General features: G+C 40.2%; 1 protein-coding gene and 1 pseudogene across 3 annotated transcripts in view; one reads left to right on the forward strand and one right to left on the reverse strand.

Annotated features, from left to right (window-relative positions):
• AKAP7 (A-kinase anchoring protein 7) overlaps positions 1-338 on the reverse strand; it is a 155112-nt gene extending 154774 nt beyond the window's left edge. For 2 of the 3 annotated variants that reach the window (XM_046005973.1, XM_046005974.1), the window contains exon 1: positions 206-249. In XM_046005973.1, coding sequence (XP_045861929.1) covers positions 206-224 — 19 coding nt within the window. In that variant the 5' untranslated portion in view covers positions 225-249. Of the gene's footprint in view, positions 1-205 lie in introns of all 3 variants that reach the window. The other variant, XM_046005975.1, reaches the window with a different exon arrangement.
• A 17885-nt stretch (positions 339-18223) lies between these two features.
• Positions 18224-18473, forward strand: LOC123942309 (annotated as a pseudogene).
• The last annotated feature ends 216 nt before the right edge of the window (positions 18474-18689 follow it).

Consider the following 18689-nt stretch of genomic DNA (forward strand, 5'->3'; position numbering starts at 1 on the left):
AATGCGCGGGATTCCTCGGTACGGCCCTGAGTCCCGCCGGCACGGACCGACAGAACGCGCCGGGCGTGAGGTCGCGCTCCCGGCGCTGGGGAGTCGCCGGCAGGGCGGCGTGGCCCGGCCTTCCCCGAGGCCTAGTGCTGAGCGGGGAGGCCCAGGGTCCCAGCTTCGGCCGCCCCACCCGGCCCGCTCGGCAGCCCGGGCTCACCGGCTCCGGGGAGCTCCATGGCGGCGGCGCTAGCGGACGGCGCGTCTGCGCTGGCGGCGGCGAGGGCCAGGTGCTGCTGCCCGAAGCCCGGCGCCAAGCGGAGGCGGACACCGGGGCGGGGCCGGGGGGCGCGCGGGCGGGACGCGGGGGCGGGGCGGGGGGTGGTGGCCGCGGGGGGCGACAGGGACTCGGGCTCCGGCTCGGGCTCGGGCTCTGGCCCCCGCGAGCAGGCCGGCGGAGGCGCCGAGCCCCCAGAGCCGTAGCGCGCGGGGGAGCTGCATGGTCAGACCTGGAGCCCGGCGGCGGCGGAAGGGGCCGTCCGATTCGTGGGTGGTACCCGGATTGAGGCCTGCGACGCGAGCACGGCGCGGGGAGGGCGGAGGGGACGCCGCAGAGAGCTGGGGGCGCGTTTCTGCCTCGCGGCGCTCGGTCCCGGCCGTGCTCCCGACCGGGAGGCCTCCTGTGGCCTTTCGCAGGCCTCAGTTATTTCCTGTCCCACGTTTGAGATGAGGCTGAGATTGGGACCTGCCTGCAAGCATTCCATGGCCCGTGTTGTTCTAAGGATCCGTGTGTTTAATTGTGCAAAGAGCTTTCAAAACAGTTCTGATTAGAAAATATTTGGAAAGAGCGAGATGTACAAGAATGAGACCATGTCCATCTGTATAATTAGATGTCTTATTTTGTTGTTGTTTTCTAAATAAAAGTCAAATTGTGGCAGAGTCTCGAATTTTTAACAATGGTTTTATGCCGAGAAATGGAAACCAGCTCACTGGTCTTTGCAAATTAAAGCCCTGGTATGAGTAAAATGGGAGGAAAAACAACTTACTTAATTTGGCGGGGGTGGGAGAGTGGGGGAATTGACCTTGCCACAGAATTTTACTGGACTGTTAAGTGCAAAGAAGCCATGCGGTAAGAAAAATTGGGTGCACCCCTCAAATTAATGTAGCCTATTTAGTGAATACCGTTTGACTGATCTTGACTGCATCCTAGAATAGGAATGGAAGAAAAGACGACCTTGGCACAACCACAAGAGTTGACATAAAGACCATATACAGGAAGTAATAAAGCTTGTTACTCTGATTCTAAGATGATTCTAGCAAGTTGAGTATATGATTTGCGCACTCATAGCAATTATGGACTGATTAGAGAGATACAACGGATTTCCCCTAACATTCGCGGCCCTGAGGTTGTGCAGGTGAATAAGAGGTCTTTTTCTTAAGGAACTGGTCACCTAATAACTGAGAAACATTAGTATCTGCAATAAGTAACAAACTAAAAACTGGAAAAGAAAAAAAAAAGGAAAGAAACCCACACCTGTATTGAAGGGAATGAGAATATGCCACCCCAAAATTTGTCACTTGGACATTAAGATTTGGTGGGGCTGGGAACAATTGAGAAACGACAGTGAAAGAATTCTACCCTCCACCTTTATGCTGAAAGCAGGGCATAAATTTCACTTTGTGAAGGTGACATAAATTTCTTTTTTTTTAAAGATTTTATTTATTTATTTGACAGAGATCACAAGTAGGCAGAGAGAGAGGAGGAAGCAGGCTCCCCGCTGAGCAGAGAGCCCAATGTGGGGCTCGATCCCAGGACCCTGGGATCATGACCTGAGCTGAAGGCAGAGGCTTTAACCCACTGAGCTACCCAGGCACCACGGTGACATAAATTTCTGTTTGTAAAGATGTCCCCCTCTTCGGGAAGAGGTAGATGTCCTATAAGCAGAGAAGAGTAACTCATTCCGGCATAATGAATCTTACTAGGCAACCTTGATTTACCAGACATTTCTTAGTCACCACCTACCCGAAAGCAGAGACAGTCTTTTTAGTATTTCCAAGTGCAGAGAGGTTACTCAATGAATAGTTGTGGAATGAATGAAACTTTTATAGCATCAGATCTGTTCAAGTTCTCAGAATTGTCAAAAAAGAAAGCAACACGCCCAAATAAATTTAATAAAAAAGAAACAGTATCATAAGTAATAACGTCCTAAAGCTTCATGCCTGAGGCAAAAAACATTTGACATGGACATTAACATGTGAATGTCAATTGCTAAATGAACCTACCTTCTCTTGCCAGAACTTCAGCTCCTAGTGAAATACCTCCAAAATACATCTGGGGTTCTAAATAGTGTCTGACATCACTAGTGAATCTTCCAGGCTGCCATCCATCCCTTTGCCTTTCTGAGCCTCTCCGGTTCAGTCTCTTTTCCAGGAAGCCCTCAGTCCTCACGAGACATCGGCTGATTGGTGTTTCACCTGGCCACATGGATCGTCTCAGTCCACAGGGTTACAATCTCTTGCAAATGAGAACACCAATTTTCCCCATGATTTACCGTCTGCTTGGTGGTATCGAGAAAGAGACAAAGACAGACAACAGACCCAAAATGGAGTCGGTTTTGCTAAGTGTCACATCAGTAAATCAGCAGCACTTCATATCTAACCTAATGACCATTTCAACCTCTCTCAGTAGTGTAATCTTAAACCAGTAAATCTGGAATTTCTTGGTCAGCACTAGTGAGGTAATCCACCTGACAGACATCTTCTATCCCCCAAAGAAAGATAATGTAATGTGCCCTTTCCTTGTTCCTGCCCCCTTTAGACTATAAAAGTCTCACATTTTGTTCAACTTTTCAGAGCTCCTTCTTATTTGCTAGATGATATGCTGCCCCTTTTCATGAATCATTGAATAAAGTCATTTTGATCTTCAAATGTATTCAGTTGAATTTTGTTTTTTGACAACAGATAAGTGACACGGAAGATTATTTGGACCTCTGAAAGAGAATTCATTGAGCTAGCATGTTCCTTTTGTGAAAAACAAGACAACAGGCCCCAAACAGAGTCATTTATGTCAAGCCCCACATCACCAAACCAAGACTTAATTATAGTTACAACTGTCCTAGAAATGGAATCTTAAACCAGTCAGGAGTCACCTGATCAACACTACTTAAGGAATCTGCCCGATAGACCCCTTCCACCTCCTCAAGGAAAGTAACCTTGCAAGAATCCACACAGTTTTTGTTCCTAACACAACCTCCTTGTTCCCCATCCCTTCTGCTTATAATCGTCTTTCATTTTGTACAACTCCCGACCCAGAGCTCCTTCCCCTCGGTTAGATTAGATGTGACCAGCTTCCAATCAATTTTTGCTCAAATAAACTCTTAAAAATTTAATATGTCTCAGTTTATCTTTTAACAGTGCACACACACTCGTGCACACACACTCAGCCTTTTTCTCTCCAGGGGACAATGTACAGCGCCGAGAGAACTGGATTGGAAGGGTTCAGGCAAGCTGCAACACTCCTGGGCTCCCATCCCCCTCTGACCTTCAGGGCCTGCTGCTGAATTGGCTCATGCATCTGGCCAACTCCATAATCTATGGTAGACCCTCTCTTCAGGTCCCCGGGTTCTCTTTTGTGCTGTGGTCTCGTCCCCATGCATTTGTACCAAAACAGTTGTTGCTGCTTTCATTTTTGTCCTAGAAGGTTCTTGGTCTTCCCAAGAAACTACACCTACAAAAGGTTACCAAGGGAAATGAAGTCACACAGTTCCACAAGACATGGCCAAACATCAGTAGAAAGTCAACTGCGGCCCTTGGTCATCCAGGGCAACTCAGGATGACATTTCATTTTGTAAGACGAATATGTGTTTAACAAAAAACATGTCTGCTTTTAACTTAATGTTTGAGTATAATATTTGTTTAAAAAATCACAGTTAATTACATAAAACAAAATAATAAAGGGGACGAATGTTTATTAAACAAGGAGACCATGTTTATTACATTAAAAAAAAAAAAATCACAGGGTGCCTGGGTGGCTCAGTTGGTTAAGCAGCTGCCTTCAGCTCAGGTCATGATCCCAGAGTCCTGGGATCCACCCCGCATCAGTCTCCCTGCTCAGCGGGGAGCCTGCTTCTCCCTGTCTGCCTGCTGCTCCGCCTACTTGTACTCTCTCTCTCTAAAATAAAATCTAAAAAAGAAAAAAAAATCACAACACCCATTAATAATAGATTTATTTCTGTAGTCAGTCACAATTAAAAGGTCTGAAAGCATTAAATGTCAAGAAGCAAACTTTTAAATTATTTTAAATATTTTTTACTTCAAATTTCTAATTTCTTTTTTTAAAGATTTTATTTAATTATTTGACAGAGAGGGATAGCAAGGGATAGCAAGGGGAGCAGCAGGCAGAGGTAAAGGGAGAAGCAGGCTCTCTCCCAAGCAGGGAGCCCAATTCAGGCCTTGATCCCAAGCCCCCAGAATCAGGACCTAAGCCAAAGGCAGATGCTTAATGAACTCACCCATTTATGTTAGTAATTTGTGTTGTCTTATACAATTTTTAAATTCAGAAAAACTCATGGAATAACATTTAAAGTTAACTGTAAGACATCGAGCAGAAGTATATCTCTCTAAATATACATACACACCTACATGTGTGCACACACGTGCTAAAGTATATACTTGATAAAAATAGAATGATATTGCATCTGGCCTTATAACCTGCATTTTTTCTTGCAATATATTGTGACTAACTTCTCAGTCATTAAGTATCCGTTTATACCATAATTTCAGTGGTTGAAGATTAAATCTTTATACAAATGTGTTTCCTGGAGTATGCAATATTCCTTCATCCTATCTCTGCTGCTACATCACCTTTCCCTGCTTATGTGTTATGAGAACAAGCGCTTGAGGTTCATGCCAGGAGGCCGATACCTGGAAGGTTCTCTAAGCTGCTGACACATATTCGCTCTACTGGAAAGGTACAGAGACAAGTACTCCTATCTACAGGTGTCTCATGTACCCCTTATGCCTCATAATGATTAGATACCTCTTGGTCCTTCCATCCCTTTTAATACACATCTATGTTTAATAGATACAGGCTTCCCTTACTCACCATTGATCTGTATATAATATATCTTCATTCATTCATTTCATCTTTTCTTTTATAACAGAAGAAACACTTATAACGGGTTTTTTTCCTTAACAGATCTGAATATTCTTCTATAACAGATCTGAACTGCAAGTGCATGGTACAAATCTAACACAATTCTCTGTCTAATCTGCTGCTATTTTAGCAAATCATTCTAACTCACCTTGGATTTCTATTCAGCATCAGAAAATCTCCAAAAAGCCTTAACTTCTGGGTTGTATTTAATTCTAGCACTGAATATCTCCTACTCTGTTTCCAAGGTAACACTAAAAGGAAAAGGTTGTTTACCTGTCTAGATACTCCTCTTGGTTTTAATGTCTGAATGTCTGACTCTTGATTTCAGCTTAGATCATGATCTCAGGTTCCTGGGATCAAGCCCCCTCATCAGACTCTGTGCTCAGCAGGGAGTCTGCTTAAGAATTCTCTCCCTTTCCCTCTGCCCACTGCCCCTGCTCATTTACACACACTCTCTCTAAATAAATAAATAAATATTTAAAAAATAAAAATTTTAAAAAGATAAAATAAAACCCCTTTATTTGGAATGTATCTTTGTATTCACCCTTGCTCTTCTTAATTCCTTTAAAGTTATTAATTTATATATATATAAATTAATGTGTGTGTGTGTTTGTGTATAGAAAGAAACTGTAGAAATGGGATCCCTTTTGTTATGTGTTTATCTAAAGGTCTCAGCCCCACTTGGCCTATCTTTAGGGTCAATAAATGTCCTCACCTTCCTTTTCTCTCCCTGGAGTTTTTTGTGGACAGCCCTGACATCTGGATTTCCACCATAGGTATCCACAAAAGTCATTGCCTTCCCTTCCTTCCCAAGAACCCTCACCACATATATTATGGATGGAGTGACCAACTGTCCTGGTTTGCCAAGGATTGTTCAGTTTTAGCACTGAAAATCTCATGTCCCAGAAAGTCCCTCAGTCCCAAGCAAACAGAGACAATTGTCACCCTAATACAGATCAAAAGAAATGTGATAATGTGTCCAAAGGATAGAGATTTCCTGAGAGAGCCAGGAAAAGCTGGAAGAGGAGGTAATATTTGAGACCAGGCCTGAAAATGAATGGAGTAAGAGAGTTAGAGCACAGGGGCTAACACATTCCAAGCTGGAAGTCAGGACTGTGCAAGTAAATACAAGAGAGAGTGGGTCTACCAGTTTGCCTGGTTCAGAGGACTAGGAGATAAGGCTGGAAAATTAGGTTGGGAGCAGATTATAGAAGGTCTTAAATGCCAGAATAAGCAATTGTTACTTTATTACATAAGAACTGGGATTTGCTAAAGACCCCCGACCTTGGAACTGACATGGTGAGTGATGGATTTAGAAAGACACAGCTTTCATGTCTGTGCAGGATTTACTGGAGAAAGCAGAGAGAGTCAAAGTCCCAAGTCTGCTTAGTTCACTGTCATACTGTAGTCATCCAAGCATGGGAGGCAGAGACTCGAACTAAGGTGTTGGCCCAGAAATGAAATGGAAGTTCTAGATTTAAGAGATGGCAAGGCAGTCCCTGGCAAAACTTAGTAAACAAACATGTGGAGAAATAGGAAATTGGTTGGCTGGCACCAAGACATTAGAAGTGGGGTGAGGTGAGTGTTCCTAGACCAATACGGAATGAAGAGGATGAATGAGAAGTGAGAGGATGGAGAGGGGCAAGTTGAGAGAGCAAGATGGCAGAAAGTGTGTGGGGGTAATGCAACCCTTTTCCTCATGCCTCAGGCATCCAGGATAAAAATCGGTAACTAAATTCACCAATTTTAAGTGTGAGCGATTTTGTTGTGGAAACCAAAGAGAAGGCTGAGAACACAGAGCACACAAGGACACCTGTGCTTAGAGGCTGGGAGGGTCCTATGCTTGAAAGTGCCTGAGAATTTGCAGCAATTGTACATGGGTGGTTGGACTTTCATGTGCCACCAAAATTGGAGCCTTGAGGGGTAAGAATGCCATTCAACTCGGTTCCTTTTAAATGTCCATGGGAAGAGAGAGGTACAGTAAAGGAATAAAACTGATTGAATTATACTGGAAGTATAACATCAGAACAAGATGAGGGCATTGATCTTAGATAAGAGAAGTAGGAAGGATTGGTAGTTCTGGTAAGTTTTCTGATAGGGCTGTGTCTAACCATGTCATGAAAATAGGTGGTGGAGTCATTTGCTGGGAGGAGAAGACACTGAAGGAAGAATCTTGGTGATTTAGAAGTTTTAGAGATGTACAAGTGGTCATTGAAACTGTGGGTTTGTTTGAGGATGCCCAGGGAGAATGTGTGGAGTTATGGGATGATTGTTATGATCACAATCAGAATCTTTTTCTCTTTAAGTACATTTCATCAGCTGCCTGAATTACTGCACACTTATTACACTTCTTCCTTTCCAGGTAAAAATAGGAAATAATCACCGTGAGAATATATTCTTCAATGGAAAACAGTATGGAGGTTCCTCAAAAATTGAAAATAGAGCTACCCTGCAACCCAGCAATGGCAGTACTGGGTATTTTCCCCAAAGATACAAATGTAGTGATACGAAGGGGCACGTACACCCCCAATGTTTATAGGAGCAATGTCCACAATAGCCAAACTACGGAAAGAACCTAGATGTACATCGACAGATGAATGGATAAAAAAGATGTGGTGTATATATATACAGCCATCTATATATACAGCCACTATTATGCAGCCATCAAAAACCCCCACAGAATCTTGCCATTTGCAATGATGTCAATGGAATAGAGGATATTATGCTAAGCAAAATAAATCAATCAGAAAGGGACAATTATCATATGATCTCACTGACTTGAGGAATTTGAGAAACAAGACAGAGGATCATAGAGGAAGAGAGGGAAGAACGAAGCAAGATGAAACCAGAGAGGGAGACAAAACTTCAGAGACTCTTGGTCTCAGGAAACAAATTGATAGTTGCTGGACGGAGGTGAGAAGGCTGGGTGGCTGGGTGATGGACACTGGGGAGGATATGTGCTATGGTGACTGCTATGAATTGTGTAAGACTGATGATTCACAAACCTGTACCCCTGAAGCAAATAATATAAGTTAATAAAATATATATATATATTCATCAAGAAAGTGATTCTTTTTCTTCAAATGAAATGAGATTATTTAATTATTATGAGGAATGTACTAGTTTATATCATTACTTAGAAATAGTAATGTTCTTATTTTGCTGGTCTTAAGATAATCTCTATTTTTATACATTCAAGAAGTTGGTACTTTTGACCACATTTTGGTCACATGCCAGATTGTGAGATTAGGCTTAACAGCTCTAATTAGGCTTCCTGAATTTGATTAGTGTGGGGATTTGTTTCTCATTTGTTAGTTTATGCTGTAAGATTTAGCTCAAAACCACATGCCTTCTTGGCTATTTTTCATATCATATAAATCATTTCAACCATCATGATTTCCAATAGACCATTTTGCACTAATATTTTGATGTTACTTCCTGCTAAGATCTTCTCAGTATTGAAATAAAAGTGTTACAAGCTATGTCAGATTCTACTTTGTAGGTCATCAGGGCTAAATTATTTGTTGGTTTCATTGCCCTCTTAATGTGTTTGAAAGTATTGATGTGGTTTATGTTTGAACTTCTCCTTGTCCATTTTAGGTATAAGTGTTATAATTCTTTTTCAGCAACATAGTAACAGATTATATTAATAGGATATTAATACCTGGGTTATCAGATTTCACACCTTTCCATATTTAATCACCTTATTGCTTACTTGGCATAAGTATTCTTCGTTTTTCAGTTGTATAATTGATATTTAAAACAATATTACACATGATGGTACTGGCAAGACTAATTTTATTTGCATGCCCATCAGAGTATAGTTGGAAATTGTATTATGTGGTTTTCTTTGAATCATGTGTGAGTTAGATGATATAAGGAATGGGAAAAATAGAAAAAGTTTAAAAGTGCCAGAAAGAAATAGAATCAGAGTTGGAGGAAACTTGACACAGTAAAATATTTCCTTAATGATAGTCATCTGTTTTAATATATTCACTACCTAACAGCCCTTTGCTTAAATATTATGTGGTTCAAACAGAAGAATATCTGTTATTTTCTGTTGATGTAGCTATGTGATGAAAGAAAGCCAAAATAATTATAATTAACAAAACTGCAGATATTCCCTCATCATAAGTTGTCAACCCAAGGTCCTCTAACTTTCAATCTTTATCACTTTGTAGTAACATAGTACATTTTCTAAACATAATTTCTCCATGTAAATAAATAATATATAATAGTTTGTGCCACATTTTTCTTTAATATTTTTCCAATAGCTATTCAAATAGATATTTTTTTATATATAGTATAATTTGCACTGTGGTATAATGTTTTGTGGTATTATGCCAGTCCCTAAATCTTGATCACTTTGACAACACTGGCTTCCAGTAGAATGCATTTAAAAATATCCTTGGGCTCTTTTCCCACTTTCATTTGTATTTTTTTTTTTTTGATGTGTACATCAAAAGTAAACTTGCCAAATTAAGAGAAACTTGTATGACTTTAATGACTTCTATTAGTAATATATCAGATTGTTCTATAGGTTAAAAAAAAGATAGTGTAAAGGCAAGGCATCTGATCCCCAAAAGCCCTCACTATATTGGATTTACTATTCATTTGGTACTTTTCAAGTGTTTACAGTTGCACTTCTTTTTTTTCCTTCCCTATTTTTTTTTAAAGATTTTATTTATTTATTTGACAGACAGAGATCACAAGTAGGCAGAGAGGCAGGCAGAGAGAGAGGAAGGGAAGCAGGCTCCCTGTTTAGCAGAGAGCCCAAGGTGGGGCTCGATCCCAGGACCCTGGGATCATGACCTGAGCTGAAGGCAGAGGCTTTAACCCACTGAGCCACCCACGTGCCCCCCTATTTTTTTTTTTAAGTAAGTTCTGTTCCCAACATGGGGCTTGAACTCATGACCCAAGATCAAGAGCTAACTCATTCTACCTACTTAAGCCAGCCAGGTAACCCTACAGTTGTACTTCTCAAATCATTAGCAACACTGAAATTTTTCTAATAGTCAAATATTTATCCAGTGCCTAATACTTTGCCAAAAACTGTCTGGATTCTGTAAATAAGCATCCTTGTTCATACATAGCCTAGTGGAATGGTTAAGAGCATGGACTCTGAAAGCTGGTTTGCTGTCTGTGATGAGCTTTTGCAGCTGACTTTTCATACAGTTAGGATTGCCTACCAGTTTAAGCATAAGTTCAGTTACGCATTCAAGGCCCCCACTATTCATTTCTACACACTCTTTTCTAGTGCAATACTTGGGACATGGCTATAATAAAAAATTATTCATTGTTTATCTGAAATTCAAGTTTAACTGGGCATTCTCTACTTTACTTGGTAAACCTGGCAACCCTGCATATAGGTAGTTTGAATCTGGCTTCAAACCCACATAAGGCCTTGCTTAAGCTTATGAAGTCTCAGGGAATTTTTTTTTTGCCCATTCTCCCAGGCCAAAGGTTGAGACATGTAAATATGCAATATCTTCTTCTTTAGGGTACAGTCATTTCTTGCTCACTCATACTGAAGTATTGCCTATTAGAATTTCAAATCTATGGAATGATCTTGCATAGCCCCTTGGCTGTATCTGCTACCTTCTGCACACTGTGTAGTTTGCAAAATATACACTCACAGGTTTTTTACATTGATCATAAGGGTACAAATCAGCTTTATAGATCATTTGTCTTTCAGGACTCTTTTCCTTTTCTTTTCTTTTTCCTTTTTTTTTTTTTTTGGTAATTTTTTTTGTTGTTGTTGTTTCTTTAGTTTCCTTACTGTTCTGCCAACCCTATGAAATACTTAAAGATATTTTTACGTAGTTCACCCAGTATTTCTAGTTGGTCTTGGCAGCAAACGATCAAGGAGAAAGTGTTGTGAGGGGAAAGTCCTTCAGATACATGAAATGACACTCCATCAGAAACAGATGTCCTTCAAACCTTTGTTCTTGCTAACTCTGAAATCTGGTGTCCTCTGACTCTCTCAAGTTTTCATATTCCTTACCAGTCAATGGCTCCAGTCCAGAGTAGTTAGTATCATTTAACGTTGCTTTCATAGTCCACAAAGACTGGCGATCTGTCCGGTGATAGTCTGGGAGCTTTCTCTGCATTCCGTCTAATGACTTGAGCCACTGTTGCACTTATTTCCCACCAGCGGTCCTTCTTTCATTAGAACCCATTTCCCTGGTCACTAATCTCTTGAGTTTTACAGAGTACAAGTCAATCAATGATTGCTTGAATGCTGCCACCACCAGCCCCCAACTTGTCTTCTGATTTTGTCCAAAGGAATCCCATTCTTACTGCTGATTCTGGAACCACAGGAGTCCCTCATTGGATTAGCCTTAGATTAGTTTTTCTACTTGCCTTTAGGAAGACCAGATTTCAGAATGAAGTTAGATTTCCCTGGGGACCCTGGCCTTCCTGCGTGAATGACCAGCACCTTCTTTCTCCTATTGGTCCTAACATCAGAGTTTTAGCTTGCTTTTATTCTAGACCCACACAGCCCTGAACACTCTCCATACCAGTGATGAGCTGAAGATGGCTCACGCCAGATTGCAAGAACAAGTTATTAAACTTCTGGAACTGAGACCTGGTGAATAAGACCAGCTATTATTAAAAGTTAAATTATAGAAACTAATACTTAAATATGTTATATTAAATATGATGGTAAATGTAAAGTTCTTAGAAGAAAACACAGGATTCAATCTTTTTGCCTTGCAATGATTTCTTAAATATGACACCAGAAGACCAAATGACAAAAATAAAAAAGTAGATAAATTGGACTGCATCAAAATTTTAAATTTCAAAGGGCACTATCAAGAAAGTGAAAATGCAGCCCACACAATGGGACAAAATATTTGCAAACCATATGTCTGGTTGGGGACTTGTAATTAGAAAACTTTTTTACAAAAACTCCTTTGACTCATTAATACTTTTAAAAAAATAACCAAATTAAAAAACAGATAAATGATTTGAACAGGTATTTTAGCAAAGATATACAAATGGCCAATAAGCACATGAAAAGATCCTCCACATCATTACTCATTAAGGAAATGTAATCAAAACAGCAATGAGATACTTCATACTCACAAGGATGGCTATAGTCAAAAAGATAGACAATAGCAAACATTGGGGAGGATGTAGGAAAATTAGGAATTCCACTTTCGGCATATTCATAGGAACAAAAAGTAGATTTGTGGTTGCCTATGGCTGGAGAGGAGAAGGTGATAACTTGGAATAGCCACAAATACAAATGAACACAAGAACTCACAGCAAAGCCAGTTACTGAGAGAGATATGGAGTATGTGGCAAGGAAAGGGTTTACCCCAGAGGCAGCCAAATGAAGAGATAAAAGGGTAGCTTCCCCAACTGAGATTAGAATAAGTTTTTATAATCACAGGGTTTGGGATTACATACATATTGATGAAAAGGGCAGGAAAATTTATACTATTGGTGAGGAAAGATGGATAATGTGCATTAAGCAAACATATATGTAATATACATCCCACGTTTGTTTTGGAGTGGAGACAACATTAAAATGAGGCAAATATTGACATGTGACATCAGGAGGTCATCTGGAGGACAGGGAGAGGGGCTATGGGCATGTTTGGAGATGTGGTCTTGGGATCATTATCTCAGGTAAGGAATACACAGCCTTGTTCATTTATAGGCTGGAACCATATTAGTGACCTTCATTTGTGTCGGTCCAGGTCTCTGTGGAGACAGCTAGTGACTTATTAGTGGGGTCTGAAAAGAAACAAGAGCTGATAAGGAAGAAACAGTTCTCCAAAAAATAAACTTTGAATTTCCCAATAGTCTTATCTTCATTAATTTTATGGGGCCCTGTTTCACAGAGTTCCTTTTTGGAATATTGAAAGTGTTCTCAAATTAGATTGTGGTGATGGTTGCACAACTCTGTAAATGTACTAAAACCCACTGAATTTTGCACTTGAATTGGTGCATTTAGTTGAATTGAACATATATGTCAATAAGCTGCTAATTAAAAAAAAACCAGGATCATAAATATTCAAAGCACACCACTTCTTAATTATTTTGTATCATTTTACTATTATATGTGCTCTTGAAGTTATTTACTAAGAGATAGTGCCCAAGCGGCCCCAGAACAGATGATATTAAACCAGCAAAAACTGTTTATTTCAATTAATATCTTGTTTATTTCTTCATATCAGACAGCCAGATGGCAGAGAGAGATAATATGCAGTACTAATCCCTAAGGAGAACTCATTTGCTTGAGATTTAGACACACACAATAATGATCCACACCACTGTAAGAAATAGAATGATGTCACAGAGGGCTTCATGACAAAATTACTAGAATATGCGTGCAATGGGTCTACTCAGTCATGCTGCTGCACTTTATCAACAGATCTTCTTGGGTAATGCAGAAACTGCAAAAATGAATTAGATCTTGTTTCTTTCTATGGTCAAAACTCTGTAAAGAAGTAGAAACCAATTTAAGCGTTTGAAGCCAGAGAAATAGGTACTTAGGAACTTCTGATGGAGCTTAAGGAGTGAAAGTTGGGGAGCTGCCCCCAGCTTCCAGAGTCACTAAAACTGAATCTGAAATTTGTTGCTTTCATGCGGAAGTCAGAAAAAATGCAAGAGATGGAAATCAGTGATCACAGTTGCCTTGCAGCCTTGGGATAAAAAGCAGGAAGGGAAACTGATGCAAAAAGTCCTGTCTCTTAAGTTCACATTTCCACCACCACTGCAGGAGAAAGAAGAATGGCTTCTACTTCTCTCCAGCCTTCCAGTCCCTGTGTGTATATATCTCATGGGCGGGATCTAAACTGCATTGAGAACCGTTCTGACAAAGGACTATGGGAAATGTAGTTCCCATTCGTCCAGGCCCTGTGATAAAAGGGAGAGTATAAAGGGAACAGAAATGATGCTAAGTACCAACAAATAACATATGACTCATTATCCTCAAGGGTAGTCAGATAATTTTCTGACACTATATACAGTATGAGTTAGGAATGTTTCTTAGTGGTAGGGGATGCAAGATGCAGAAATTTAATATTCTCCCCCCACGACCCCCAATTTGACAGGCCTTGAACCACTGGATTCCTAGGCACTTGACCAAACCCACAAGCCCTTAACTTGTTGAGAGTTTATCTTCTGCCCTCCGGCACACGCCTTGAGAATCATAAAGCGTGCTTGTGAATTCTCACTTGTTCCAATCATTACATCATCAATGTAGCAGACCAGTGTGAAGTCCTTTGGGATGGCAAGACTATCAGATTTCCTGTGGGCCAGATGATGACAGAAAGCTGGAGATCAGATACAGTCCTGGGACAGGACTTTCTGTACTGCTACTCTTCTGGGTAAAAGTAAGCTGTTTCTGGTGGTCTTTTAGCGTGAAAGAGGAGTCCGAAAACTAGAGCTTCTAGGCTTGTCTTATGCTTTTTAAACAAAGTTGTACGAGATCACAGCCCTGCCCATATTTACGTATTATCTACGGTTACTTTCCCATAACAGCAAACTGAGCAGTTGGAACAGCGACCTTGCTGAACAGCCAAAATATTGCCCTCAGACAAAGAGGGAGAGAAATAAAACAAAATGTTAGTTTTACTTCTAGAGCAAAACCATGGCCCCTTTATAAAAAGGAAGCACTAAAGTGTATTTATAGGGGCGCCTGGTTGGCTCAGTTGGAGGAGAGTGTGACCCTTGATCTCAGGCTTGTGCGTCTGAGCCTCATGTTGGGTGTAGAGATTACTTAGAAGCAAAATGCTTTAAATAAATACATAAAGAAAGAAACAAAGAAAGAAAGAAAGCAGGCGTATTCGTAATTGTTAAAATTGAATACTTTTTTCCCTCAGATTTGAAATACTCAATGTGTATTTAAAAGGCTTTCCTCCTCAGTCTAGTATAAAATAGCCAGAACGATGCTGTTCTCTTAACCTCTGAATTAAAAAGTTCCTGTTTAGAAAAATCTATATATATTCTTTACACCTTTTGGCAAAGTAATTTGTAATATTTGACCAATAATTCATTATAACTTCTAATGAAACACATTAAAAAAATCTTTGTGCTGAAAAAATTCCAAGGCAAATTTCAGCACAAGTCAGGACCCTCATTTAGAAATCACTGGGGGATTACTGATGAAGTGCCAGTTGACGGGAATGAAGCCAGGCTGGTCTACTGTATAGACGCTGAGGTCTGTGTTTATCAAGCAAACAATCTCTCTGAACTCAAAATCTGGTAGTGGGTGTGGTAGTGGGTAGGGGGAAGACATGTCCAAGTTGACTCTCTGACCTTTGAATCTGGACTGCTCCTCACAGAAGTTTTTCTTATATTTTTGAATTCTCATTTCCTTATAATAATTCACAATTACATAATACTTCATAGGGTTACCGAGTGTTTTTAAAAATGTCTCATATGATTTCCATATCTCCTAATTCGTAGGTAAGAAAACTGCTGCTTACGGAGTCTGCCAATCATTCAGCTTCCCAGAAAAAAGGACAGGAGAATAAATATTTATTGAATAACCACAGTATTGTAGACACCATCTTAAGCCATTTGATTTGTAGACTCCAAATCTAATATTCTTTTTTTTTTTTTAATAGACTCCATGCCCAGTGTGGAGCCCAACGTGGGCCTTGAACTCATGACCCTGACATCAACACCTCAGCTCCTCAGCTGAGATCAAGAGTTGGATGATTGACCAATTGAGCCACCCAGCACCCCAAAGTCTAATATTCTTACTATCATAATTTATTAATCCCCATCATTATGAGTACCAGGGATACCAGAAGTGCCAAGTTTTCTCTTTTTTTAAGATTTATTTGAGAGAAGGGAGAAGGAGAGTGGGGTGGGGGTCTGGTGTGGAGGGAGAGGGAGAGAATCTCAAGCAGACTCCCCGCAAAGCACAGAACCTGGTGTGTGGCTGGATCCCAGGACCCTGAGATCATGACCTAAGCAAAACCAAGAAAAACAAAAACAAAACAAAAACAAAAAAACAAGAGTGGGAGGCTCAACTGATTGAGCCGTCCAGGCACCCCAAGTGGTGATAACATTTAAACACATAAAAATACACCAAGCACTGCCCCCAAACTAAGAATAAGATGACCAGCAGAAGGGAGACACGATATCAAAACTTTATGGCCAATGCTGTTTATAAAGTTATTGAATGAATGGCCTCAAAAACATGCTTCTGTTGTGACATGCAGACTTAAGTTGAGGAATATTTGCAACCTTCTGTATTACCCAACCGTAGAAAGTTATAAAGTCTCTCTTGATCATTTTTATTATTATTAAAGAGCAAATTTATCTTTTGGGAGTGATTCAAGCCTAGTCCTGCTTGAAGTCAACAGCTGTATGAAGTGTTGCCCTTCTAGATCTATGATTCTAGGATACCGTCTCTGGTTAACAAAGTGTCCTCCCACCCCCTGACTTTAATGTCCTATAAATCCGTTGGGGAAAAAAGAGCTGTCGTATCAGATACAGATATGCTTCTTGAAGTATGTGCCATTGAGCTCCATGCGGGCATGCAGCAAGAATAAGTACACCTTTCTTTAGCTTCTTGCTGAGGCCACATGCTCTCTGATTCACCAGTTATTTACTTACTAATTTAGTGGGGAAACATTTATTATGCACACCCTATGGACTAGATTTGTGAGGACTATAAAATAGCTTAGTAAAACCTATTCTTATCCAAGAGATTTTTGAGTGGCCTAGTCAAAACCTATGCTAGTGGTATGTCTGAATTATTGCCCTCATTAGAAAGGCCAATTAATGCACAAAGGAAATGAAACAAGCACCCTTTTGCTATCTAGGACCAAGGTCAGCAAACTTTTTCTGTAAGCAGCCAGACTGTAAATATTTTAGGCTTTACAGGGCCATATGGACTTTGTTGCAGCTACTTGATGCCCCATCCTAGTCTAAAAGCAACCACAGATAACATGTAAATGAATGGATGTGGCTGTGTTCCCATAAAATTTTATTTATGGACACTGAAATTTGACTTTCATGTAATTTCCATGAGTCACAAAACATTATCTTTTGATTTGTTAAAAAGCACTTGAAATGTAAAAACTATTTCCACGTTGGCCATCTAAACACAATCCATGGACCATAGTTTGTCCATCTGTGATCAATGAAATTATTGTTGTACACAGTTGTAGATAACCATGAAGGATGCAGGCAGTATATAAAATATTAAAATACATGTATAAAACCAAATGATAAATATTTAAAATATTTTCATACCAAGTGCTGGAAAGATTTTACCGTCTTTCCTCTTGTGTGGGTTCTGTTTTTAGATAGAGCAGACTTAGCTCTCCTTAAATGAGTAACTTCAGCAACTGGTACAGAAGTGATTCAAATGAATGCATACTAAAAGATGAAAAATAAAGACTTAATACCTTCAGATTGGTTATGGTTCTTAGCCTTATATTGCTGGAAGTTGAATTGCTTCCCATACAATTCTCTAATCCCTGGCTCCAATTTTGTTATTTTTGTGTTCTGAGTAACTGAGCTGCATATTAATCAGGGTTCTCCGGAGAAACAGAACTGATAGCAGCATATTTCTATACCAATATATAGATTTTTTTTTAATTGAAGGTCTAAGGCGGGGCCTGAGATTCCACATTTCTTTCTTTTTTTTTTTTAAGTAGACTCCATGTCCAACATGGCCTTTGAGCTCATGACCCTAAGATCGAGAATCACATGCTCTATTGACTAAGCCAGTCAAGCACCCCTATATATGTGAGTTTTAAAGTAAGGAATTGTTTCATGTTGTTATGGAAGCTGAGAAATCCCACGACCTTCACTTAGCAAGCTGGAAACCCAGGAGAGCCAGTGATGTAACTCCAAGTCCAAGTCTGAAGACCTAGAAACCAGGAGTGTCAATGGTGGAAGTCTCAGCCTTGGAGCAGAAGACCAATGGCCCAGCTAGAACAGCCAGGGTGTGTGTGGGAGAAAAGTCTCCCCTCCTTCACCTCTTAAATTCTGTCCAGGCCTTTAATGGGACCGTATGATGGCCTCCTACATTGGGGAGGTGTGATATTGTGATTTATAATAAGAAATCTATTTTCCAACAGTGATGACTTCCCTCACAAGAACATGCCTCTCACAGAGGATCTCCTTCATCCCTCTCTAGGAGAGAAGAAGAGGAAACACAAGAAGCACCTGCTGCAAAGCCCTAAGTCCTACGTCATGGATGTGAAATACCCAGGATAGTATCAAATGATCACCATATTCAGCCATTCACAAACAGTAGTTTTGTGTTGGCTGTTCCACTGTCCTCTGCCAACCTGCAGTAGGAAAAGCAAGGCTTGCAGAAGGATGCCCCTTCAGATGGAAGCAGCACTAAAAGCATCCTGAATCAAGACAAGTGGGAAACCATCCCAATAAACACATTTGGGATTTTAAATGCATATATGTATATTTGTATGTATATACATTTGTATGTATACGTATCTTACACTTGTCCCTATTTCTGGTACACAGCTCCCAAAGCCCTTGGAATTTTCTGATAAGAGAAACAGAAGGATCTTTTATTATAATATTTGGTCTCTTATCCTCAGTT

The sequence above is a fragment of the Meles meles genome, chromosome 5 (assembly GCF_922984935.1).
Source record: "Meles meles chromosome 5, mMelMel3.1 paternal haplotype, whole genome shotgun sequence".
NCBI lineage: Eukaryota > Metazoa > Chordata > Mammalia > Carnivora > Mustelidae > Meles > Meles meles.